Source organism: Zalophus californianus, chromosome 1, assembly GCF_009762305.2.
Source record: "Zalophus californianus isolate mZalCal1 chromosome 1, mZalCal1.pri.v2, whole genome shotgun sequence".
Classification (NCBI taxonomy): domain Eukaryota; kingdom Metazoa; phylum Chordata; class Mammalia; order Carnivora; family Otariidae; genus Zalophus; species Zalophus californianus.
In genome coordinates, this window is record NC_045595.1 from 170,870,442 (window position 1) to 170,896,840 (window position 26,399).

Consider the following 26,399-nt stretch of genomic DNA (forward strand, 5'->3'; position numbering starts at 1 on the left):
TTCTAGAGGGGAGGAGGGTAGGGGGATGGGTTAGCCTGGTGATGGGTATTAAAGAGGGCACGTTCTGCATGGAGCACTGGGTGTTATGAACAAACAATCATGGAAGAGTACACCAAAACAAATGATGTAATATAGGGTGATTAACATAACAATAAAAAATTAAAAAAAATAGCGTATCTTTTTTCAAGAGTAAGTAGAAATGACTTAATATTTCTTTTGTGCCTCACGATTTCTTTTCCCCAGGAGGAGAAGGTTTGGAATTTAAAATTCTATCCAGGGACACAGAACGTTGGGTTTCCTCAAAGGCCCACCTTTAACATCTAGGACAAGTTGATCGCTGAGATAGGAGCTGATGGTTCCGTTTCTGTTCAGCCTCCACTTCTGCCGGAACTGTCCGTGTTCGGGCCAGAGAGCCACTTTAGCCCCGGGGGTGTCCCGGCCTCCAATCACATCAAGGCACGTGTCACTGGCCTAAAGGTTAGCAAGCAGATTGGCAGTACTGTGTTAGCTCCAATCAAGTGAACTGGGTCCCTTCCCTTTACACGACTCTGATCTAAAAGAGAAGACTATCCAGCATAGTTACAATTTCACCAACTGCTGAAGTTGTCTTTAGGGCAGTGGAGGGAGGTGGTACAGACACAGACCCACGGAAGTAGAAGTGCATCTGTGAAAAAGACACCAGCATCTGACAACAGACGGTCAATGAAGGTTTGCTGAATTACAATTAAATGTTAAGTCTCTGTTGGCATAAATATATCAGGTGGACCATGGTTTCTTTTTAAGTAGGCTCCACACCCAGTGGGGCTTGAACTCACAACCCTGAGCCAAAGTCAAGACTCAGATGCTTAACTGAGCCACCCAGGCGCCCCTGAGCCTGCCTGGTTTTCTTATAAAAGCATCGGGTGATGTGCCAGATAGCCAAACAATAATTACTTTTAAGTGCTTTTCATTTTTGTTGATGAGAAAAAAGTAGAGAATCTGTTGGTGACATAATAACACTGGTGTTCTATTGCCCAGAACATCAAATGTAATGGAGGCGTCACAAATGTAAACTTTATTTTAGAAAATAAAAAAATAACTTCACTGGGTACTGTGAAAGTTTCAAGATGTTTAGAACCACAAAGACAGCTGATTTTATCTGGACCACAGAGTAAGGAATGTGTCACAAGAGCACAACATCCAGTTGGATCCAGTGAGTTGTCTGTCACTGGTTTTAAAACATCATTTAGGCACAGCCAAAGTATGTGATAACCTTAGTTTTTAACTTTCAAGTAGAAATTGAATTTTCTAGATGAAAAAATTCTGAGTCCATTTCACTTAAAAGCTTTAGTAATGTAACATGGCATATTTATACAGTCATGCAACCGTTTCTAGGAAGTTGCATTATTTTATAAGGCCATTTGATTTTTGCAAGATTCTGGCCTCCAAAAGAAAAAAAAAAAAAGGCCCAAAGTTGGGGTGTGGTGTCCCTGGGGTGGCTGCTCACCTTGGATTTAAAGAGTCCTCGGCAGTAGTGCCAGATCTGAGTTGTCTTCCCGCTGTAGGGAGAGACGCACACGGATGTGGCCCTTGTGTCAGCAACGTTGCCAGTGACCGTCAGATACTCATCCTGGGCCCGGTTCTTTATCCTGATGTACACTGCAGGCTGCGACAGGGGAGAAGCGGCCATTTACAAGAAGGACTTGGGAATCTGGAAATCAGGCTCTAAAGAAGGCAGGCTGAAGCAAGGGGTGAGGGGATCTAGCTTATGCAGTTTCACTCTGCCTCCCTTTAGCCAGTATGTGTGAATTACTCTTTTTCAGTTGACAGACCTTAGACCACTGAACACAGAGGTTAAGTTGTACAATAATCTCTATTACACTTTTCTGAAAAGTAAACCCTTTTGGAAGGGTAAAGGTTAATAGTTTCATCTACTGGAATGCCATGTGGCAGGGGGTGGTGCAGCGTCCGGACTTGCTGAGTTTCTTTCGGGAACCACTGTGTCCTCACTGCTGGGGGAGAGGGAGGGGATGAGCAGGAAGGCAAGATAGAGCCCACCTACAAGGCTCTCACAACCACCTGGCAAGCGCTGCAGTGACCACACATACTGTTTGAGCTATGGTTAAGTGCCAAACGCTGGCTTTGGGAGGTCTTGAAAAACCCAGGTTAAGCTGAGGGCCTGAGCAGCGGTGGTAATGACTGTTTGTGGACCTTTACACTAATTCAAGGGAAGCGACCACTGTATGTTTAATCGTAACACAGGTATTCAAAAATTGGGTAACAAAGAGCTTTATCCCCTGGGCCTGGAATACATACCTGAAGTCTTCCAATAAAATAAATCTAGGACTTGCCTCTAAGGAATAATATTAATATTTATTGAGAGCTTAGTGTATGTCAAGCAGTGTGCTAAATGCTTTCTGGGCCATCGTATTATCTAAGTTAATAACCAGAAGAACCCTTTAAGAAAGTCCAGTTATGACCTGAATTTTACAGAGTTAACACAGATATGGGGAAGCCAGGTCAGCCTGCAACAAAACCATCCCTCTAAAGCCAGGATGCTCTAAGTAAGGTCTGCTGAAATATACTAGTTACACTCAGACACCGGGAATAAGAGACCACGTCCAAAGGTGGCAGTGTGAATTAAGTCAGATAACGAAAGGACACTGCACAGGATAAAAACTCCCCAGAAACCATTCTTTTAGCCTTAAGCCTCCCGTCATGAAATAAAATACAGAATATTCAACATCCCCACCTTGGGTCACTATGTTGGCATCCCAATCAGAACTTCGCTAAATAATAACAGAGTATTTACTAAGGAAGCACTTTCACTCTGAGAAATATAAGTGCTATGTAAATGCAACAATGTACCATGGTTAAGTCCACCATATTCTACTACTTTGAAACTCAGATCAACAGGAAGCCAGCTGAATTTTGGTACACTGCTGCCATGTTTGGCCTTTCAAAGGAAATAAACATTCTGGGACATATTTTTTTTTTTAAAAAGATTTTTATTTATTCATTCATGAGAGACAGAGAGAGAGAGAGAGAGAGAGAGAGAGAGAGAGAGAGAGAGAGAGAGAGAGAGGCAGAGGGAGAAGCAGGCTCCCAAGGAGCAGGGAGCCCAATGCGGGACTCGATCCCAGGAGCCCGGGATCATGACCTGAGCCGAAGGCAGACGCTTAACCATCTGAGCCACCCAGGTGCCCCTCTGGGACACATCTTTATCTGGTAATTTAAAGCAGGTAAAAAAGACCTCTACTAGGCAAAATGTTGTAAATGTTTCAAAGCACTACTTCCACATTCATAACACAACAGTAATGTACTTAAATATCTGTGACTGATAATAGTCTGTATAATTCTGTAAGTCTCCCACTGCAATTATTAATTTCTTGAGGCTTCAGTACATCTTTATTAGTTTCCTTACCTTGTATGTAGAAGAAAACAGGCGTGACCTTCACAGAGGACAGAGTTCCAATTATGTTAGGACCAAACATCACAGTTTTAATCAATTAACTCAAGTAAAGTACTAATTACCCTTATTACACACTTGTAGTCTGACTCTTCTGTAATTATACTTTAAAATACTGGTATGCATTATAAGTGCCTTAGTGACTTCCTAATTCCCAAACTCAAAGAGGATCGCATTTTAATTATTACTGAATTTCCAAGCAAGAATATGAACTACAGCAGTACCAGCAGCCCTACCAAAAAGGAAATGACCCATAATACTGTTTTAGGAGCCCAGAATTCCTTTGCTGGGTCTTAAAGCTGTGGCCTAAATAAACAAAGGCAAAATAATCTATAAAAATATTATTTTAAAATGTTAAACCAGAATAGGAATCAGATAGTTTCTAAAGCACAATGAAGATGAATAACACAATGTTAATTGTAAAAAAAAAAACTTTTATATAAAATTGGAAGCTATTGTTCTAGCTATCCTTTATCTCAGGACCCTGAACAATTGCAGAGACATCCTTCCCCAGCAAGGAACCACCTTTCAGAAGTGAGGGAAATAGTCTCAGCATCCAGCTTGGCTGCTAAAGTTCCTAACGACATAGGATTAGGCATTATTATATAGTTGGTAAAAGCTACACCGAATTCCCACTTCTGCCTTGCTTTTCCCCATGGCTTTTTCAGTGGGATTACCCATCATCCCATGTGACAGGAGCGAGGAATAAGCAGTATGTGAAGGTCATGGAATCCTGTACCACAAACTCTGCCAGGAAAGCCTGCTAAACCTTAGCACCCTCAGAAGAGCGTTTCTGATTCTCTCAAGGGACACTATGAATAATGAACTTTCAAAATAAATGTGTAACCATAGTAATATAAGCCAGATGTTGTGTCAGACTCTTTCTATACATTTTTCTTATTCAATCCTCACAGCAATACTGAGAGGTAAGTCATGTGATCACTGTTTCACCAGAGGAATTGGATTCCTCACCTAGAGTCACACTGCTTACAAGTGGCAGGGCTAGGATTTGAACCAACAGAACCAAAGAGTGGCAGGAATGAGCATGGTGGGTGGATGGGTGGATGGGTGGGTGTGTGTGTGTGGGGGGGGAGAGAGAGAGAAAAGGGCACCAAGACCAACTAGGTTAATTTTTTATTGGCTACTATTTATTTAACACTTAACACGTCCAATCTGCACATTGGCCTCAGCACTTACATCCACTCTGCTACCTTCAGCTCAGGGCTTGGAATATATGGTGCCACTCTGTAAATACTGATCTTATTTTGGAGGAAGGTAGGGTGTGGTCGCCCAACACAAATTTCAGAAAATAAATCTGGGTTCAAATCTTGGTTCTGACACTTGGATGACTTTTGCCAATTTGCCTTACCTCTCTGACCCCAATTTTCCCATCTGAAAAATGGGAATAACAACTCCTACCTTAAAGGGCTGTTGTTAAAATCAAGTGAGAAATGTTTCTAATTAGAGAGAATTCAAATGGCATATCCACAGACCACTGCACCCGACAGCCAGGCTTGGGTTTTTCACCTTCTGTGAAACTTCCACCACTTCGTACATGCTCATACTTCCTTTCTGTAAACCAGGCATTTTTGATGGCTATACACTGTTTTGCGTTTTATGGTACCATTTTGAGTTGGACTTGTTTTACCCAATAAACATGTAAGCTCCAATAAAGCAGAGATCATGTCTATCCCTTAAATCCTCCATAGTTCTTAGCCTCATGTCAAACATCCCTTTATCCATTTATACATTTGTTCCTTCATTAAGCAAACAGTCCCTGAATTCTTACAATGTGCCAGACATTGTGCCAGATACTAGGGGTAGAGCTGTAAGTAAGATGTGCACAGCCCTGCCTTCCCGGGACTGGCGGCAGAGTGAGAACATGCCCAGTCCAACCACAACTGCGAGGTTACAAATCTCATGCGGTGTCTTTGTAGGAAAAGAACCAGGTTTTTTAAGATCTAATTTAGACCGGCAGATAGGATGAAGGAAGCATCCTGGAAGATGGGACACTTAAATTTAGAGGGGTGAGTAGAGTTAGCCAGGCAAAGCATGAGGGAAGAAACTTGTAGACAGAGGGCACAGCCTGTATTAAGAGCCTGAGTAGGAAAGCACTTCGCACATTGGTGGCTGTGTCATGGCCCCATTTGAGTGAGGAGCAGACCAGTGAGGGAAGAGGCTGGAGAAGCAAGGGGGCCAGAGCACACAGGCACATTGATGAGATCAGACTGTATCCCAAAGGATAGAGAAAGCTTTTGAACAGAAGACCGACAAGCAGTAGGTGTGTCATGAATACCAAGATCTATCCCAAGTTGTATGTAAATAGAGGAAAAACTCCAAATACTTAGAACTAGGGCAGACTCAAGAGTTCATTGTTTTCTTTGCTTTCCACGGAGCTTATGCTGCTCAGTATTCCATGAAAAGTCAGTAAGGTAAGACTTTGGACTCAAAGCTAAAATCCAACATTGACCTTAGATACAACTTAATGAATTGGTTAATGTCTCTAAGATTCCTCATCCTAATCGGAGCCCCCTGTAATATAAATGTCAAACTAAATGGTCAATATTTCAGATGCTATGGTTCATGACATTTCTACTAGAAAATGAAGCTATTTTGGATCTTATGGGGTTTTTTTTTCCCCTGCTCCTTACCTGCTTCATAGGACGGAGGGAACCAATTGTTTTCCATCCACTGAATGCTGTCCAATTGGGAATTTCATTAGGCTCAAGTAAGATTTGTCTTCCTAAGAAATTGGATCCTTCATAAGCTATCCACCTATGTTAAGACCAGGAAAAAAAAATAGAGTACTTAAAAATAAAAAGCAATACCTTATCAAAAATATCTTTTATACAAGGTTCATTTTTTAAAACTTTTAGGTTTATAGATTTTTTTTAAGGAAAAAAAGCATAATGGAAAAGCAGGAGGGACTAGGTGAAAGCCCAGTGCTCGGGGGCTCAGAAGATTTGCATTCTGATTAGGATTCTGGTTTCTAACTTGCTAAAACAAGGTTCCTGCCAGGTCTAAAATTCTGTTTCCTTGGTAATACTTTTTTCTTAACACTTTAACCTTCGCAGACAGACGACAGCCTCTCACTGCTTCCGTTACACAACACTCTCGGTCGCGCTCCCACTCCTGGGCTCATCCTCCCACGTGCTCCGGGCCCCTCCAGGAGACTCCATGGCCTCTCAGACACACCTCCTTCCATCATTTCCCCAAGGCCACCATGGATAGCTTAAAATTATCCACAGAAATCCCGTCTTGCCTCAAGGCCCGAGCTCTTTTGCAAATCCTTCTCAACACCCTTGTGGCCTTCCACTCGGGCCAAGCTAGAGTATGTAGAAGCATGCAGGGAGGGCCCTGAGGTGGGTCTTGAGCTTAGAGCTGCCCCCATTCCTTCACTGACTGACACCAGCTGCATCCACTCCCCAACAGCGTGCTCCACGGTTGTGACAGAGACAGGATGGCCAACAAACTGAAAATGCCATCTGGTCCTTCCCAGAGAAAGGCTGCTGAGCCCTGACGTAGGTGGTTATCAAGCTGAATAGCTAAGGGGAATCGACTGGGACTGCCAAGAGGACCTGAAACTCTCAGGACTCCGGTCACCACAAACAGTGCTTCCGGAACATACGTGAGGAAGATAAGGTGGCTACCTTACTTGGTTCAGACAGAGCACCCTGCTCCCCACACTCAAGATCAGGCTTGGCCCGGTTTTTCATGGATGGATGACAGGACAGATGACCTTCCCTTCACCCCTTCTTGCCTACACAAATCTAAGCCATCAGATTGGTGCAGAGTCAGGACAGCATGACCATGGAGATGCTTACCCTACCTCTCCAGCTGTGTAGACTTTTTAAACAGGCAGGGAAATTTCAGTTATAAAACCTAGGCAAGACTTTAATGAACTACACTTCTCTTTATATTAATCTCAATGAATTCCACAGCGGAAAAGCATTAAAGCTTGACCCTCATTATGATCACAAATCACAGATATGGGATAATATGGGGATTAAACAAAACAAAACAAAACTTGTCCCTGAGGGTAGCTGGCCGTGCATTAAGTCATATTCTGTGTCATCTGTAGCCTAAGAAAATCTTTGGACAGCCTTCTCTATTCCTTACTCTGTGTTCCCATTCTCTTACAGAGAATCCAGAACAGGAAGAGTAGGTGGATAGTAAGCTAAAGAGAAGAAATAATGTCAAGGTAAAACAGTACCAGTTTCCTACAAAAGACTGAAATAAGCTGGTAAGAAATTACAGCAGGTAGGTCGGTAATTATCAGTTCCACATAGGAATACAAAGAAAAGTATAAAAATGCCATGAAAAGTCCTGTATCACAGGGATGTAGATTTCAATTCCAACAGACTTAGTTAAGTGGTAAATAATATACTGGTATATAGTATGGGGATTAATATGCTTAGACAGAGTAGGTCAATTTATGTTTAAGAAATACCAATGTCAATTGCTTTGAAGAAGAAAAATTAAATTGCTATACGTGTGAATAATTCAAAAGCCATTTCTTATAATAGTTGGCTTATTTTTCAAATCAGTTTATATTCTTAGCTCTTTCTTATGTTACCCCAGATATTTACAGCAGAGTTGATTATCACAATTTAAAAGCCATAAGAAATAAAAACAATCATCTTTACATTAATCATCTAGAGCTATGTGTGTTTAGTTGACTTTTGGTACCAAACAGCAACAGTTCAGGAGGAGGGGCAGGCTTCCATGCCCACACTCTAGAAATGCCTTGAGGGGCAGATCTCCCAGGAAGCCTTCGAGCCTTAACCTCAGGGCCCCTCACTGGCAGGCCTCATACCATTTTTGTTCTAAATAAATATGCAAGTTCATACCTAATTTATGTATCCATAATTGTTCATATCTTTTTGTAAAGCAGTCTCCTAAATTGTGTAAGTGCAGGCCCCGCACACCCTGGATCTGCCCCGACAACCTAAATGAATAGCACCAGTGGTGGGTGGGCCAGGTCCACCTCAGGATCCTCAGCATGAAAATAAGTACCTGGAGCAAAGAGCTCTAGAGGAAACAAGATGCCAAATCAAAAGACAACAAAACACTATCAGCCTTACAAACACCCAGTTGTCTTAGGCAGGCAATGGTGTCAACCAAAGAAGCTACCAATTTCATTAGTTATCGCCTGAAAGAGAAGTGGGCTCAACCGGTTAAGGTCATCTGGTCTACCTACTCTAAGACACATGCTCTGAACACACGGCAGCCCTTCTCTCCCGAAGGGCTCTTCTCCCAGACCATGGCATGCCACTATATATATACGGGACTTGGTCCACGGTCTTACCTTACTGAAACAGAAACTACTATTATTACATTGAGAGAGTAAAGGAGTAATAGTATCTTCAGATCACACAACAGCAGCAGTGGGGAAATAAAAAGCAACTGTGCAACTCTCTCCTAAAACACTGACTGAAACAGGTCAAGCCCCTGTCCCATACTTACAGTCCACTTTTTACCCAGACAGACTGGGTATAGAAGTGCAGGTCCTTGTTCAGAACAGAGTTCACAGCCTCTTCTAGATGTAACTCTCTTCCCTCACAGTGTTCCAGAGCAAAAAGGCTAATGGAGGGTTCTTCAAAAACCTAAGAGCACAAAAAAGCAAGAAAGCATCATGGTACATGGTGACCACACTTCAGCGACCTCCCGGTCAGCACAGCGGGTACTCTGGATCCACTGTACCCTCGAATGCATATAGTGTACTGCTCTACCGTCTAACGATGTTACAGTTAACACTGCACCGGTGAGATTAAATTCTACTCATAATTTTTGTTTTTTTTTGTAAATTAAAGTTCCAGAATAGCAATCTTAATCTCAGAATGAAAATGGACACTCGGTTCCAATTAAGGTCTGGCTGTGCTGTGATACGGACATTGTGGTCCTGCCAATGCTCTCGGCTGGCAACAGAATGAACATGGGATGGATTGGCACCCTCGTTTCCCCAGAAAGCCACAGCAGCAGTCACTGAGAATGCAATGCTTGGTGACTCTAGGCTTTTAAATACACTCCTAGGAGGAAGAAAAAGGCATTTTTATTTTAACAGCAACTAAAAGCCAGAATGCCCAGGGACAGGAGTGATTTTTACATGAGAAGTTAGTATTCCCCAATTCCTTGTGTCAAAGAACAGAATTTTACTCTTTTTCATTCATCGGTATATGCAAGACCCCAGGCTAGAGGACTTCTCAGGGATGAGAGGACAAAGCAAGGCACCATTTCTTGCGTTCAGGACAGTAATAACTAAATTAGGAGCATTGCACAGACATGGAAATGGAACCCAGGGTAGAAAAGGATATGCCCTGTGAGAGTGCTCAGAATCTAGAAGACTAGATCCTTTTTAGCAGAAGGGAGCAGGAAATGGGGAAGCTTCATGGATGTGGATGCTGTGGTCTGTGAGCTCAGTCTTCAAGGAAGCAATGGGTTTGGACAGGCCCAGGGAGAATGGAGGGAAGGCACTCTGTACAAAGGAAGGGAGAGAGAAATGCATGGAGGAAGATGATAAGGGAATGGCAAGTAGACCCATTTGGCTAGAATCGAGTCTGACAGAAAACTGTTAGGTGCCTCCACTGTTTGCTATGGGGTATTGAATTATCTGCTTCTCTTTCCACTGACAAGGCAGAGACAGATTTACCGCCAACGGGGAGTCCTTGAAGGTTCTTGGATAGGGGCCTAGGAATGGGCTAAAGTGGAAGAGCGTACTTCTTATGCTTCCACCTTGTAGAAAAGAAGGGAAAACTTACACACATGCACACACATAATGCGCACATATATACATGAACAACTTTCGAAGAAAAAGAAAAACCCATGAAACTACTCTGTGACTACCTGTCAGGAGAGTACGATCTGAGAAGATAAAAGAGAAAGGTTGAGAGCCAAATTTTTGACTACGTGCCTTTTGTACTTTTTGAATTTTGAACCATGGAAACCTATTACTTATTCAGAAATTTAAGTTGGCGATCATTATGCACATTTTGCATGTACATTTGTTTTTCTTTAAATGGACTTCAGGAAATCTATCAAACAACATGAGTGAAGAAAAAAGAATGTAAATAAATGGAAGCATACAGGAAAAATACCCTAGTCCAAAGAAAAAGAGAGCCAGACCTAAAGTGTGTATCGGGGTGGCGGGGGGGAGGGTGGTAGGAGGTTAGGACAGGTGAGTAAGAGATGGCCAGAAAAACTATCATGGTGATGAAACAGGTATGATAAGGCAAACACATGGAATGAGCAAATACAGAAAAAGATGTGAAAAGATGTGGCTGGGGGCATGTGGTATAATTTATTACATATGAGGAAATCAGGAGGCAAAATGTGCCCAGAAGCTAAGAACTTTTATTTAGGACTGAATGTTTTAATGCTGAGGTAGACACAGGATTATCTGAAGAGGTGTGTCCACCAAACACTGGGCTGTCTGATCTGGAGGTCAGGGAAACAAATCCAACGCAGGCATGGTAACTGTGGGGACTCCCAGCATCCGAGGAACACGAGCCAGTCAGGGTGGGGGAAATGGAGGGGCCAGAACTGTGTGGGGTCGGAAATATACCAGGAGAGGGGAGCCCAAAGAGAAAACACTACAGAAGTCGAGGGGAAAGGAAAGGATGAGGGAGAGTTGTCCACAGTATCAGACACTTGTGCCATGTTGAGGAAGAGGGTGGCTGTGACGAGGCTGCCTTGGTCTGGTGATGAGGAAGCAGCTGGAAGCCTGTCAGAGAACTCTGAGCAGCGCGCGGGAGAGGAGGGTGGGCTCTAAGTGGTAAGAACTGTAGACTGGGTACACGGGCTATTTTTCAGAGAACTTTGGTGAAGAGAAGGAGGGAAATGGGCTAGTGGCCCATGCCAATGTTTCGGGCATGGTGGAAGGTGACCGGCGGGCGGGATAGAAAGAAGCCGGTACTGCGAGGTAAGAGGGATGGTTCTAGGGAGGAAGTGAGCGGTCCAATCCACTGCTGCCCACCAGTTCAGAGCCTCTGCCTGGGAATCAGTCCATGAGGGAAAAGAGCACTCTGCAAGGATGAAATACAAGGAAAGACAGAAAAAGAATGCCAAAGAAATTTCCAGGTTTTCAAAGTAGGTAAATGTATGAGTCATTCTCTCTTTAGGTTATGTGGCAAAGGTTACCTGCGGATGAGGGAAGGTCTGAAGTGCGGTCCCACAGAACCGTCTGCAGTGAGAGAAAAGGTGCCCATCCGCACTCTTCCACATGTGGCTACTGATCATGTGAAATGTGGCTTGTGTGGCCAAGGGACTGAAGTTGCTTACTTTATTGAACTAAATATTAAATATAAACATTACAAATATAAATAAATATTAAATAACCACATGTGGCTAGTGCTCTGGTAATGGACAGTAAGGATTTAGGGATTAGAGGACACTGGAAAAGAATGTAACAATCGCTGTGTGCTGTGAGACAATAAGGGAAGCATAAATGGGCTGCCCAGGAGCATCAATTTTCCTTCAGTAAACACCATAAACTGGGTCAGGAATAGAAATTCATCTCTAGTCACTGAGTGACCACAGGCAAGATTCGGCACCTCTTCTGCTATCTGCAAAATAAAAATCAGAAGCATCCCAAGAGCTTATAGAGGAAATGTCCTTACAGGCATCCAGAGCAGCAGGTTAGAAATGTAGCCCAACAGCAGACTCTAAATTACCCACTAGAACGAGTGACTGAAGGTGGACAATCAAAATTCACAGATAAGCGCCTGACTTTAATGTTGGATTTTCTCCAACATCTTCACCTTAAGCTTAAAAAAAGAAAAAAAAAAAAAAAAAAGATTTTCAGCTTACCGCTTTACACATCTGGTTGAGCTACTAATTAGTAAGGAAGGGCAGACAGGCAAGGAGGCCAGACAGGGCTCACAATCAACCATTAGCAACATTCTCCCTAGTAAAGAGTTCACTGCAGTAGAGTGACAGATGCCTGTATTAAAGGCATTTAAGACTCACATGATGTAACTGTTTTAAACCCAAGAGGGGAAAAATTAAAAACTTACTATGAGAATGTAATTTAAATGCTAAACACTACTGTAAGAAAAATAGGACCTGTGTACATTTTTCTTCCTCCTTTTGCAAAATGCCCATAAAGACATTTTTTAAAAGACTGCCATTATCACTCAAACTACATCAAATTCATTCCCCAATTTAAAGACGATCTAGCAATTCTGTGTCTAGGAATTTATCTTTAGGAAACAATGTAAAATTTGATGCAGGGGATCACAGAAGATGGGTTTTAAAAATGATGATGCAAGGAGACTGAGAACAAAATTATAGAAAATGACTGAGACAGTATTTTTTATGAGTTTATATAAATCAGTAAAAATGCCCCACTGCTTCATTAACAACAATGGGATCATCATGTGGTCCAATCTACCAGACTTTTCATCTGAGAACATCTATTATTTCTAAGCTTAAAGTCATCCACCCTCTAGAGGTTTAATATATATATTTAACTTGATCTTTCTCTATTTAAATTGTTTAAATTTAAATGGTTTTAATTTATACATATGCTTAAATTTATAAATGCCCTTGATTTATAAATGTACTTAAAGGCTAGGAAGGTCAGCCTAAGTGCTAACGTGGACCGGATGGTGGAGGGGGGCTGACAGGTAATCAGTCAGAAATAAAGAATGCTGAAGAACTATTTTAAAATCATACTTTTTTCTGGTACATTTTCCAGACATGGAAGTAGGAATATAAACTATTAACAGACTTCAAAACTGCAAACGACAGAATCATCTCAACTTTGCAAGGACAATAGGAAACACCAGAATTTAACTACAGTCTGAGCTCTACAAATGTCTTGGCCTCAGTCCATGTTAACTTAGAAGACAGCCAACCATTTGGTGCCAAAGGCTCTTCTTAGGTGTCAGCAGTAACAGGACATTCCTGCTGGGTCAAGTCTAAGCCAGGCAAAGATCAGACACCTTTTCTAAAAAGAGGACACAGTTAAAAAGAAAAGGAATACTTGAACAAACTGCATACAAGAACTTTAATTTAAATAAGAAAAAAAACAACAGAAAAACCGTACATCAACTAAAATACATTTTAAATGACAGTACCAGTAATAACTAAGATACAGAGCACCTTCCTGTGTGCCAGGCATTATGTATAAAAATCTCCATCCCCACCCCTTATCCATAATTCTGAAACCCAAAAAGCTCTAAAACCCCCATTTTTTCCCCTTAATTCCACTGGCAACAAAACCTGACCTGAATAAGCGGAAGGCTACTTATAATCTCTCTCCAACATGTATAGCTATAAAAATATTTGCTACAGCAATAGGAATCAGTTTAATTATGAGGTGCTTTGGGAATGTTTCCTTAAAGGCTGTATGTGAACCATACCACTGTTTAAAAGGGGAAAAACCCCAAATCCCAAAATATATTCAGATCAGGAGATTGTGAATTTATTCACTTATTCGATCCATACACCTTCTCACCGATGAGGGTGCTATTTTTACCCCCACTTTACAGATGAAGAATCAAGGTACAGGTGACACACGGCAGTGGGAGAACCAGCATCTGAGTCTAGACAGCATGACCCCAGAGGCTGGGTGCTCCACTCCTACACTATGGCTCTAACATATGCTGAATACCTGTGGTTTTAATGTAGAAGAGTATTTCCGACTGGCGTGTGTGATTTTGTCCGGAGCACTTGACTCCAACTTGCTCAGCTGGGGAATATATATGACCCCTATTCTTACCTCCCCCTTTGGCTTAAAAGGTGTCAGCCACCTGAACTTGAAGTTCTGAGATCCTGCTGTGAGTACTCTGCTAGAAGGACTACATTTACGTCAACATATTTTTAGTATGATTGGATAAATTTTTAAAATCTAATTTTTGACTTTAGAGAAAAACTACAGATCTTTACTTTGGCAACTGTATAGTTGAGTTTCAAATCACCACTTACATGGAAAAGGTGTTGATAGTACCTCGGGATTACATTAATTGGTTAGACTCTAAGTATAATGTACACTCTTCAAAATATTCAGCAATTAGCCACTGAAAACAGCCATATCCATACAGCCTGACAACATCGCTTCAGAGCAATCTTTGCCAGATGAACCATGGCTAAAACACTAAGTACAACTGAAATAATTAAAGAAGAATAAACATAATGCATACCTCTACCACCATTCCGTTCCAGAGCAATACCAAACAGTATGCTGGCAAAAAAGTTATGTGAAATGATACAAATTTAACAGAAGGCTCATAAACCTCTCATAAGGCTCTAATCTGGACTCTTTTAAGTTTGGCCTATTAAAAACAAAAACATATAAGTTCCTTCAGCTACCAAGTTCATGGTAGTCTTGATGTTGCATAACAAATATTGTCTGTGAGCTGTTCTATTACTGAGTGCTTACCATGAGCTAAAGGCTGCACACGTACTAGCTTGTTTAAACCTCATATTTTATTAGATGAGAAAGTTGAGACCTAGGGTAGTCAGAAACATGCCCAGGGCCACTCAGCTAATAAGTAAGGGTCTATCAGGCTCCTAGACCAGACTCTTCACCAGTGAACTATAATTGTCCTCAGAGAACTGCTTTCATTTGGCTTGGAAATTCAGTTTCATTATACATCCACCTTTCTAATTGTTTTTTTCCCCTTCAAAAAAAAGTTATGATACATTTTAAATATATAGATGACCATGCACCCAACACCCAAAAGTAATAAAATTTTGTATTTGTATTGAATTTTATAAATACATAAAACATAACAGGTAGAGCTGAATTAGAACCTCTCCTCCTCTGTAAAGGTAACCACTATGCTGAAGATGTGAATCCTTCCTGCTCATACTTTTATACTTTACTAATGGCTATGCATCCTTTGTTTTTTAAATATCACTGCAACTTATCTTACAATAACACCCTTTAGTAAAAATGGATCTCACTTTTCATACATCAATGCTGCAACAAACATTCTTATTCCACCACCCTGCCCCATGTAACTGACCCTCCTTCCAAAAGCTGTGTAGGAATAATCCCATTTCTTTGCCACTCAACCAAACCTTGGTGTTGTCATTCAAATATCTGTATCTCAAGGAAGGTAAAGTTACCTAATTATTGTTTTATTTTGTATTTACTTGATCACTAGGTGAGGTTAAACATTTTTTGCATATCCTTAGCCATTTTTCTCTCTTCTATGAACTGCCTATTTGCGTCCTCTTGCTAAGTTTTGAAATAGGTTTTTCTTTTTTCTCAACTGATTTGAAAGAGTTCTTTTTATATTCTGTACACTAAACCTTTGCAGGTTTTATAAGGGCTGCAAATACATTCTCCCAGTCTGTGGCTCACTGTGGTAGGCTGAATAATTAATATTCCCCCCACCTCCACACCTCCCACCCCCCCCCCAATGTTCACATCCTAATCCCTGGAACCTGTAAATATGTTACCTGATGTGGTAAAGGGGACTTGCAGATGTGATTAAGAATTAAAAATCCTGGGGCGCCTGGGTGGCTCAGTCGTTAAGCGTCTGCCTTCGGCTCAGGTCGTGGTCCCAGGGTCCTGGGATCGAGCCCCGCATCGGGCTCCCTGCACCGCGGGAAGCCTGCTTCTCCCTCCCCCACTCCCCCTGCTTGTGTTCCCTCTCTCACTGTGTCTCTGTCAAATAAATAAATAAAATCTTTAAAAAAAAACCTAAAAATCCTGAGGTGGAGATATTAGTCTGGATGATCCAAAGAGGCCTAATATAACCACAAGGATCCTTGTAACAGGAAGGCAGGAGGGTCAGAGGACAAAGAGAAGTTGGGGTGATACACTTTGAAGACAGACAAGGGCCATGAACCAGGGAATGCTGAGGACCTCCAGAAGATGGGAAAGGTAAGAAAACAGATTCTCCCCTTAGCATTTTCTGGAAGGAATGCAGTCCTGCCAGCATCTTAATTTTACCACACGAAGACCATTTAGACCTCTAGAACTGTAAGACAGTTTGTTGTTTTAAGCCACTGAGTTTGTGGTAATTTGTTACAGCAGCAATAGGAAATGAATATACTTACCTTTTACCTCTCTCCTACTGACCTGCACATTTTGTTTTAAATCCATCCTACTCCATTATCGTTAGGTGAGTTTCCATATTTTCTTCTAAGTTTTAAAGCTTGTTTTTCACATTTAGATGGCCATAATCCATCTGGAACTTATTTTTGTCTTTGGAGTAAAGATTCTAACTCTGTCTTTTTCCATGTAAAGAGCCAACTGTCCCAACACTATTTATTTAATAGCTCCTAATATCCCCATTGTAATGCTATTTCGGTCACCTTCCAATTCCAATATTCATGTGAAATGCTCTCCTCTTCCACTGTTCCATTGTCTCTCCCTGCACCAATACCCACCATCTTAATTATTATTGCTATAAGTGCAATATATACTTGGGAGGACAAGTGATCCTGCCTGGTGTTCTTAAAAATTATCTTGGCTATTTTGGATCCCTGTCTTTTCCAAATCTAGGATAAGCTTCTCATGTTTCCCCATCCCACCCTAAAAGACACTCTCCTAGAAAGAAAAAAGATTCTGTAAGCATTTCGCCCGAAATTGTATTAATTTGGAGAGGATACTGAGTCTTCTCAATCTATAAAAGGTTACATCTCTTCATCTTTTAGGCCCTTCAAAAAAGTCTTCTAAATAATTTTCCCCATAAAGGACTTACTTGCACTGTGTTAGATTCTTAAGTACTTTGTATTTTAATTGGCATTTACCTTATATCCAAAAACTTTTTAAAACTTCATACTAACTCTAATTTATTTGTATATACTCTTGACAATTTTGTTTCTTCTTTATGCATTTTTTTTTGTTTGTTTGTTTTAATCTTAGTCATATGACTGGGGCTCCAGAATACTATTGAACAGACATGGTGACAGTAGAGACCTTTGTCTTCTGCCTGAATTTAAAAGGAAATGCTTTGAATGTCTCACTAGGAAGTGTGATGTTTACTCTGCAGGGTTTTGCCGGCCTTCATTTTTAAAATGTACAAAAGAGTTAATACTATTAACCCAATATGGATTAGCGGAAAAGTTTAACAGTAACCAAACTGTTCTACACTTTATAAACTCATTACTTCCTTTCATTCTGTGGCTGGACTGATAGTTGTCTACTATTTATAGCTGTGGCCCTTATTCAGCACTCTCGCACAGTCTTGCCAATTCTTATTCTACTTCTTAATATCATTTATGTCATCACAGTTATAATTTCATTTGAAATTTTTCTACAGCCTCTTGTTACAATGTTTCTTTTGCTTTGCCTGTTGGTAGCTGCCAGGATTGGATTATTACTTCAAAGGAGGCCAACGTCCATGCCAGGCCAACGTGGAGACGCTACAGAAGCAGTGAGCAGAATGCTGGTTGCATGGAAACACAGTGAAAGCATGCTACCCTACACACTACAAGGCCAATGCCTGAAGTGTTTATGTAGGCTCCCCACGCACCCCCTGCTCCTAACCAACTGTTCTGGGGGCTGTTCTATGGAATAACCTTACTGCAAGCTAATATACAATGTTATTCCCTCATATCATAGGAGTCCTAACACTGGATACATTGTTTTTCGTGTCCAATTAGGAATATACCCAGGATACTTATTTGCAACAGAACTAAAAGCTGACAAAGATTTGAAAATACCTGTTCTAACAGTTTCTTTACAGATGAGTTAACAGAGGTACAAATAAATTACGTGATTTTCCCAATGTCACCATAAGTGAGAAGCAGAACTATCAACTATGGTTGATAGTCCTTTCACTGTAAAATGACTGCAAATTATCCATGGACCTCTAGAATGTAACATATGTCTGGACAAATAGAAATCAGCCTGGAACAAACAGTCATTTGCAAAACATACTGATTTTGTATGAAGATGGAAGTCTTTAAGATGCCTCAATATTGGGCATCTGGGTGGCTCAGTCCTTAAGCATCTGCCTTCGGCTCAGGTCATGATTCCAGGGTTCTGGGATCAAGCCCCACATCGGGCTCCCTGCTCTGTGGGAAGCCTGCTTCTCCCTCTCCCACCCCCCTGCTTGTGTTCCTGCTCTCGCTATCTCTTTCTCTGTCAAATAAATAAATAAAATTTTTTTTAAAGATTTATTTATTTATTTTGAGAGAGTGAGAATGAGAGAGAGAGAGAGAGAGCACATGAGAGGGGGGAGGGCCAGAGGGAGAAGCAGGTTCCCCGCTGAGCAGGGAGCCCGATGCAGCACTCAATCCCGGGACTCCAGGATCATGACCTGAGCCGAAGGCAGTTGCTTAACCAACTGAGCCACCCAGGCGCCCTAAATAAATAAAATCTTAAAAAAAAAAAGACACCTCAATATGCCATTATGACTCTTTAACAGTAATTCACAGTATGTCTGGAAATGCCAACTACAGGCAACACCTTCAGAATTCTGCAGTTGTAACTAATTAAAGCAAAATCAAGGGGTTGACTAATATATATATGTAAAGTCAACTCAACTGGACAGAAACATTTCCCAGAATTAATCCAGAATCACACTGGACTGTGGTTTATGCAGTAGCATTAACAAATCCGGAGAAAAAGGCCAGGGGAGAGGTGACTGAATGAGAGAAGCAGGATAGGTAGTGTGTGTCTAGCATTTTCTAGGGAAAGACAACAGAATTCGGAGAATGCACACAACTGGGACCCGCAGGAGTCTCTTTTGTGGGGAATATTAGCTGAGTAAACTAATCTCAAGATATCTAACTTCATTTTACCTAAAGCTTATGCTCACCAAATAACCTTCTGAGGACTAATTCAGTTTCCCCTGTTCTTCTAGAGAGGGAGAAAAACGCTCAGGACAGAAATCTCAAGCATTCCAGCCATGAGAATCCACCTACTACAGATTACTGTGTTAACCTGGTTCACATATCAATCTCCTAGGGCGGATCAACTCAGGGTGTCAGGGCCACCAGGGGTAAGCATGGTTGACTTCCCCAAGAAAATGTTACCGCTGTTAAGGCCTCTTCATGGTCAGTCCGGGTGTCTCTGCTGGGAGGCCCACCGTGCCTCACATTCCCTCCATTTCAAAACCAAACCTACTGCCTAAATGTATCTTGAAAAAAGACTTTTCAAAGATTTAAAACACTGCATGTAAAGGCATTAAGAAGACAAATGTGTTGTCCTTACATAATCTGAATATATTCTTTAATCAGTTCTTGGAGTGAAAAGGTTTTATATATATATATATATATATATAGCTCCCAGGTCCCAGGTCCTTCCCAAGCGACACCTTCACTTCACTGCTTGGGTTCCACAGAACCAAAACAGTGACATGCAACTGCATGGTAAAACTTAAAAACTTTTTCTGTTTTCATTCTTACTCACTTTTGACTTCATGAATGTAAAATTGTAATTCTTCAAAGAAAAATAGTAATACTCAATAATTCTGTTTCTAAAATGCCCTCCCTAGAAATTTAGTTGGTTTAGCTTGCTGAATTAGATAGAGTCCTGCAAAATTCTTTCAAGATGGTACTTTCACATTTAGAACTATGTATTTTGCTTTTAGTTAATACCAAATTAAGTATCTGTCTGCTGGTTTGACCACAAAAATTGCTAAGAGAATTCCTTTCCCAGTGAATGTGGACTGCTGGTCCATGCCTTTTTCAGCCTTATCAATACTTGGGAGAGACTAACCAGACCACATTCTTTTTTTCTCCACTGGTTTTTGTCCAACAGACAGGAAGTATCAATAGCCACTTAGTCTTTCCCAGTTGGTGTCTAAAGGGCCACTGAGAGAGACCACAGACTGTTTTTTATTCTTGTTCCTCACCCAAGACTCTATTCTTAGCCTGATACCAAGAATACTCTCTCTAGGAATGTCTTGTGAAATAAGACTACATTGCTTAGGTTGGGATCAAAGTTTCTGAGTATGATCATCATCTCCGGAGTCAGCTCTGGTTGAAAGGTCTGTCACTCCTACCATTATGCAGGGCTTCAGATCACCTCTGTGTAAACCTCAGCTTTGACTAAATGCTCCGAAGAAATGATCATAATTAGACATCTTGAAAATATCCCAGATCCTCATTACTTCCTCTGCATAGATCCTATAAACATGGAGCCCAGAACTGATGCTGCAAAGCGGTAATCTTGTTTTGCTCCAATTTAAACTTCTGAGTAAATACGATAGAAAGGAGAAACTGCTTACTCTATAAATGTGGGTCTCCAAGGTGACCCAGGTATCTCTGCACACACCAGGCAGGAAATCCCTAGTTCCCCCAAATGAAGATTTGAAATTAGTATCAGTGGCCATATTAAGACCCATGCCTTAAAGTAACATTGTACACCTGAGTAGCAAGTTGTTGTGTGACTTATCTAGAATAATAAAATGATAGGGTTATTAGCTGCTACAATTACAGCCAGAATTTACAGTTAATTAATAGCTAATATTCAAGGAGCGCTCACCATGTGCTGGGCATTTAATAATAATCTCATTCAATATCCCAGGGGCCTTACAAAGTACTATTATTTTTGACAGATGAGGAAACTGAGTAACTTTATTAAATGTCATCCAAAATGGTTAAAGTATCAAACTGGGATTTAAGCCCAGGTCTCTACATCCTGTGTTTTGAATTCTTGCTTAAAAAAAATATATACATATATATATATATATATATATATGTATCAGTCTATATTTTGGTTGGATTTCATGTGAGTGAATCCCAATTTTACAGTCCATGAATAAATTATTCATATTTTTATATTTACCCATGTATCACTTCTTCCGATATCACATCATTCATGGTAATTACACTGGACAAGAAAAAATCTTACAATTATGCATACTTACATAGTCAATGGGCTTGAGGGATTTAACTCTCGATGTTGGGCAGCCACAGGAAGTAAGGTCAGCATAGAGGCCTTCTTCTAACACACACTGATTATTAGAATTGTCCTCTTGGTAATACAGGAGCCAGCTTGAAAACAAGCAGTGAGACATTCAGTCAAATTGCATCAGCTGGCAGTGCGGGCTCATCATCATGCTGTGGGAACCTGGCGAGGCGTAGGCCCTAAAAGTCATGGTGCTGACCAGCAGCAAACACTCAGCATCGGTTTAAAGAAGCAGCTACAACTACCACTGACTGACTGCTTACCCTGTGCTAGACATGGGTTAGATACGTAACCTGTATTATTACACTGTGTCCTCAATCTTGTGATGTAGAAACACATCCTTATTTTTTATAGGCAACAAAACTAAGGATTAGAAAGGTTAGGTGATTTGCCCAAGGTCTCTTCAACTGTTAAATTACAGAGCTGAAATTTGAAACAAGACATCTGCTTTAGGCTAACGATATTAGCTTCCTTTAGTGCCTTCAAGTACAAAACCCTGGGATCGATTATAGTGATTATTAAGTACTTGAAGAGATTAGAAATTCTTTTAGGAAAAACAATCACTTGTATCCTTATTTAATGATGGGTTTGCTGTCTAAAATCACACAACAGTATATAAAAATCTCACCTGTACATTGGCTAGTGATTTTTTTAAAAAAGAAATATGCCCATTAGAATCTTTGATAGTGATTATCTTCAATATATTACTCATCAGAAGTTTGGTTAGGAAATGCCTTTTTGAAAAGAAGGAGCCCAAGGGAGAAATGAAGGGGCTATTATTACTTCACATCCAGTGTGTATAAGTTCTAGCCCCACACTCTGAGACCACCAGAACTGTACTTGTGCTCAACCAGCTTAACTCTGGATCATCACAGAGATGCTTTGTAACATTGTAATTTACTGTCATATCTTCTATGCAATTAGGCATTTTATCAAATGTTTTCAACATGGAAGGCATGGAGTTTCAGCCCTTCAAATGCATCATTTATTTGGTCCTTATAAAAATCCTTTGAGGTAGGTACTGTTATTATCTGTCCTTTACAGATGAAAAAACTGATTTTGGATAGTAATCCAATTCATTTAAGGTTATATATCTAGGAAGTAGTGGAACTGGGCTTAAATCCAGGTCTCCCAAGTATTCCAGGTACTTAAGCAACTGTCAGGGCTCCTGTATTCTTTTATTAAACTGCAGTTTAATAAACCATATATAAAAAAATATATAAATACACAAAAATAAAATGTATATTCCCTATATAAAGTGAACATATGACTAATTTGTCCTAGATTTCAGTGTCAGGAAAAAATACCTTCCTCCAGAAAACCTTCAGTACTTCCATGAAAATATATCTTGTAATTTCTTTCATCTTAGTCGAGAAGAAACTCAGAGCCAAAGACTAGTAACAAAATTATTTCAGGTGCCCAGTATACACTTCTCTCTCACTAAAGAGTTGCAGATAATCTAACTTAGAGTGTCCTATTTTATGTGTTTTAATATTATAAAAACCATGTCCTTTTTGGAAGTATAAAAATAACAACATTCACAGAGTTCAAACTAGTAAGAGCTATAGAAAATCTGGGAGGAAAAGACTGGTGGAATTAGGGTTAATCAAGAAGGTTGACAGAAGGAATGGGGATGGACTGACCCCCTTAAAGATATACTTGGTTTGGTATTAAATGGGGGCCCCAAGCTTACATGCCTCCAGGCGGCCAGGCAAGTGTTGTACTGAGCAGTGTACCAGGTTAAAAAAAAAAAAAAACAAGCAGGAATATAGCTTATGGTACACTGGATCACATATGCCACTGACTTCACACTAGCTAATTACTGCCAAAGGTGAATGCTTCTCGGAGTTTTAAAATCTTCTGATTTTTTTTTTTTAAGATTTTATTTATTTATTTGACAGAGAGAGAGAGACAGCGAGAGGGAACACAAGCAGGGGGAGCGGGAGAGGGAGAAGCAGGCTTCCCGCCGAGCAGGGAGCCTGATGCGGGACTCGATCCTAGGACCCAGGGATCATGACCTGAGCTGAAGGCAGACGCTTAATGACTGAGCCACCCAGGTGCCCCAAAATCTTCTGATTTTTTTTTTTGAAGAGGTGAAAAAACCCTGAACCAAAATATGGATATTTTTTAACATAGTGTGTAGGCTGAACAAACAACATCTGCTGGCTAGCTTCCCCTGAAACTTAGAGCCCTTCACAGAAAGCAGGGTTAGCAAGCTACAGCCTGTGGGCCTTCTGTCCCCTGCCAGTTTCTGTACAGATCACAAGCTAAGTCTGCTTTTCACGTGCTTCAATGATTTAAAAAAATTAAAATAGCCTGTGATATGTGACCATGCTATACAATTCAAATTCCAATGACCATACATAGAGTTTCACTGAAACACAGGTGTGCCCATTCACTTATGTACTGTCTATGGCTGCTTTTCTGCTCATAGTGGCAGTGCTGAGTAGCTGGGACAGAGCCTGCAAGGCTCACAAAGCCAAAAATACTTACTACCTGGCCCTGAAAGGTCTGCCAACCGACCCCTGGTTTACAGGGTAAGGCAGAAAGTACTCCACGGAATAAATGTGGAAGAGGGGAAGAGAGGGAGGCAGTGTAAGGACAGAATGGGGAATGGGTGGGACAGATGAGACTAACTGACGGTAAACCCTGGAAAACGAGGCATCTGACCTCCATCGGACGAGTAGTAGAGGATGCTAGGGGATGTAAAGCAGAGTAATAAAAATAGTAAACTGTATCTTGGGACAATAATTGGGCTATGACCGGTTTCTGGTATAAGATGGAAGGAAGGTAATACTGGAGTGGAGCTAATCAGGAGACTGGAGTTCTTCAAGTAGAAGAACTGATTCAAGAGGAAAAGGAGAACTGACGAATCCAAAATATCTTGAGGGATAAACAGAGAGATTCTGATGAGTTATTAGGTAGATACTTGAAATAGACCTACCACTGAACTGTACACGTTAAAATGGTTAAAATGATTAAAATGGTAAACTGTATTTTATGTATATTTTACAAATAAAAAATTCAGGAAATATGTATTAGCCTTGGGAATCACATACGGTTCATTTACATCTGAAAAAGACCCACCCCTGTGGCTCAAAGAATATAAGATTTAAATTTATTAAAATTAATTTAACTAAATTTTTAAAAAAATGACTAAAACAATCATGGGTCTGACATTTGGTATGTGATCATGGGAAACCCTAACTTTGAAATCAGGAGTCCTCATCTGTGAGATGAGATTGATACATACTTTAAACAAATTTTTTTTTAATTTAGGTGTAATAGGTCTATTATGGACAAAACACTACTTTTTTATAGCATTCTATTATGCTATCCAATAAACATACAATATAAACATTCAAAATATTTAGGAAATAATCTAAAATAATGGTGAGAAAATAAAATGGCCACAATGTTTCCAAAGTTAGCTAATCAGCATTTTTTTCTCCGTATTACAAGATGGCCTATAATACAGGCTAGGCAAAATTACTGTAGGCTAATTAGCACCTGACCAATGACTAAAAGACTTTTTTAATTCACTGTGAATCAAAAAAAATAAAACAAGTCAAACCTCTGTAAATTTAAAGGAAATTTAGTTATTAAACATTAGTAGAAAACACTCAGCAAGCATACTTACCAACCCCGAAGAACTTTAAAAGAACATGGCATGAATGAAGTCAAATCAGAAATTTCTTCTGTAAAATCTACACATTCACCTTGGAACCCTGGTATACTGAATGCTTTGAGCTATGAGAACAACAATACAAGAATTTAGCAGAAAACAACTGTTTGACATTATCTCAAAAGTAAATGAAAACCTTTTATTTCTTGTATTTATAAAAAAATTCAGCAAAATTGGGGCACCCGGGTGGTTTAGTCGGTTAAGCGTCTAACTCTTGATTTCAGCTTAGGTCATGATTTCAGGGTCATGGGATCGAGCCCCACATCAGGCTCCATGCTCAGCTTGAGAATTCTGCTTGAGGATTTCTCTCCCTCTCCCTCTGCTACTCCTCCTGCTCATGCTCTAAAATAAATAAATCTTTTAAAAAATTAAAATTCAGCAAAATATGAGTGTTTAATCTATTACCAATGGATCCTTGTTAAGGATGATATTCTCTTTAAACTCCCATTTTTGTTTCCTTACCCATATCTGGAAATGTCACCATTTATTTACCATTTTCATCCATCTTTTGCATCAGATTCTGGGCAGAGGCGAGAAAACAATTCTACATATAAGATTCAATCAGAATCCCTCCTCCACTAACATGTGGTCCCTGCCCATTGTATCAAACAATTATGATCCCTTGGGCTGAGACTACATGTTTAAGATAAAGAAGCAATTCAGTGCTAAATATGAAGGTGGTTTCAGTTAGTGCGAGGGGTGGTTAGTAAGCCTTTTCTCTTCACAGGTCTCTCTGACCCAGTTAATAAAAGGTTGCAGGAGGGAGCCTGAGCACACGCAGGTAAGTGGGCCTGAGGAAGCTCATGAACAGATGACAGAGAAGGTAATGACGAGAGTAGCAGAAGATTTATAGTGAACAAAGAAAGACATCCATGTCATGCATGTCAGCCAATGGGCTCCCTTTTACTGTTAAGAATATCCTAAATATAAAGCTTACAGTTATATACAACCACATTTCTACTTTAGTCCTTTTTGTTGAAAAATCCATAAAATCTCAACTGTGATTCCCTTCAGACCAGATACACAATAATCTGCAACTCTGGTGGCCTTGGATCTATATAATATGGAAGAAAGATTTAATGAGCCCTATAAATATTTCAAAACACACTGGAGCCTTGAAATAACATGGCCCCTAGGTTCACCGTGCACTGACAGGCCCGCATTGTAGCTAAGAAGGCACCATACTGAGTGCCGGGCAGCACTGTCCTGTCTCTCGCTCGTGCTATATCAAGAACAAAGCTGCTTTGAGCAGCTGATGTTTGCCTCCTTCATCTTCCCAAGAGTCCTCTTAGAGGCTGATAGCCTCCGAGTTCTGAGGAACTGCTTGTGGACTATCTCCTTCTGCTCTGACATCAAAGACTGGTGAAAATCAGGGAGGTGGAAGAACCAACTCCCCTGGACCAACCATGGCTTGGCACAACCTGACTTGCTATTGTGAAACCAGTCTG

At 40.5% G+C, this 26,399-nt stretch overlaps 1 protein-coding gene across 1 annotated transcript in view; it reads right to left on the reverse strand.

Annotated features, from left to right (window-relative positions):
* Positions 1–26,399, reverse strand: part of CRYBG3 (crystallin beta-gamma domain containing 3) — a 106,457-nt gene that overhangs the window by 2,992 nt on the left and 77,066 nt on the right. Inside the window, exons 16-21 of the mRNA XM_027584692.2 lie at positions 24,907–25,016; positions 21,226–21,352; positions 8,915–9,054; positions 6,100–6,223; positions 1,487–1,645; positions 312–471 (exon numbers count right to left, since the gene is read on the reverse strand). Coding sequence (XP_027440493.2) covers positions 312–471; positions 1,487–1,645; positions 6,100–6,223; positions 8,915–9,054; positions 21,226–21,352; positions 24,907–25,016 — 820 coding nt within the window. The remainder of the gene's footprint in view (positions 1–311; positions 472–1,486; positions 1,646–6,099; positions 6,224–8,914; positions 9,055–21,225; positions 21,353–24,906; positions 25,017–26,399) is intronic.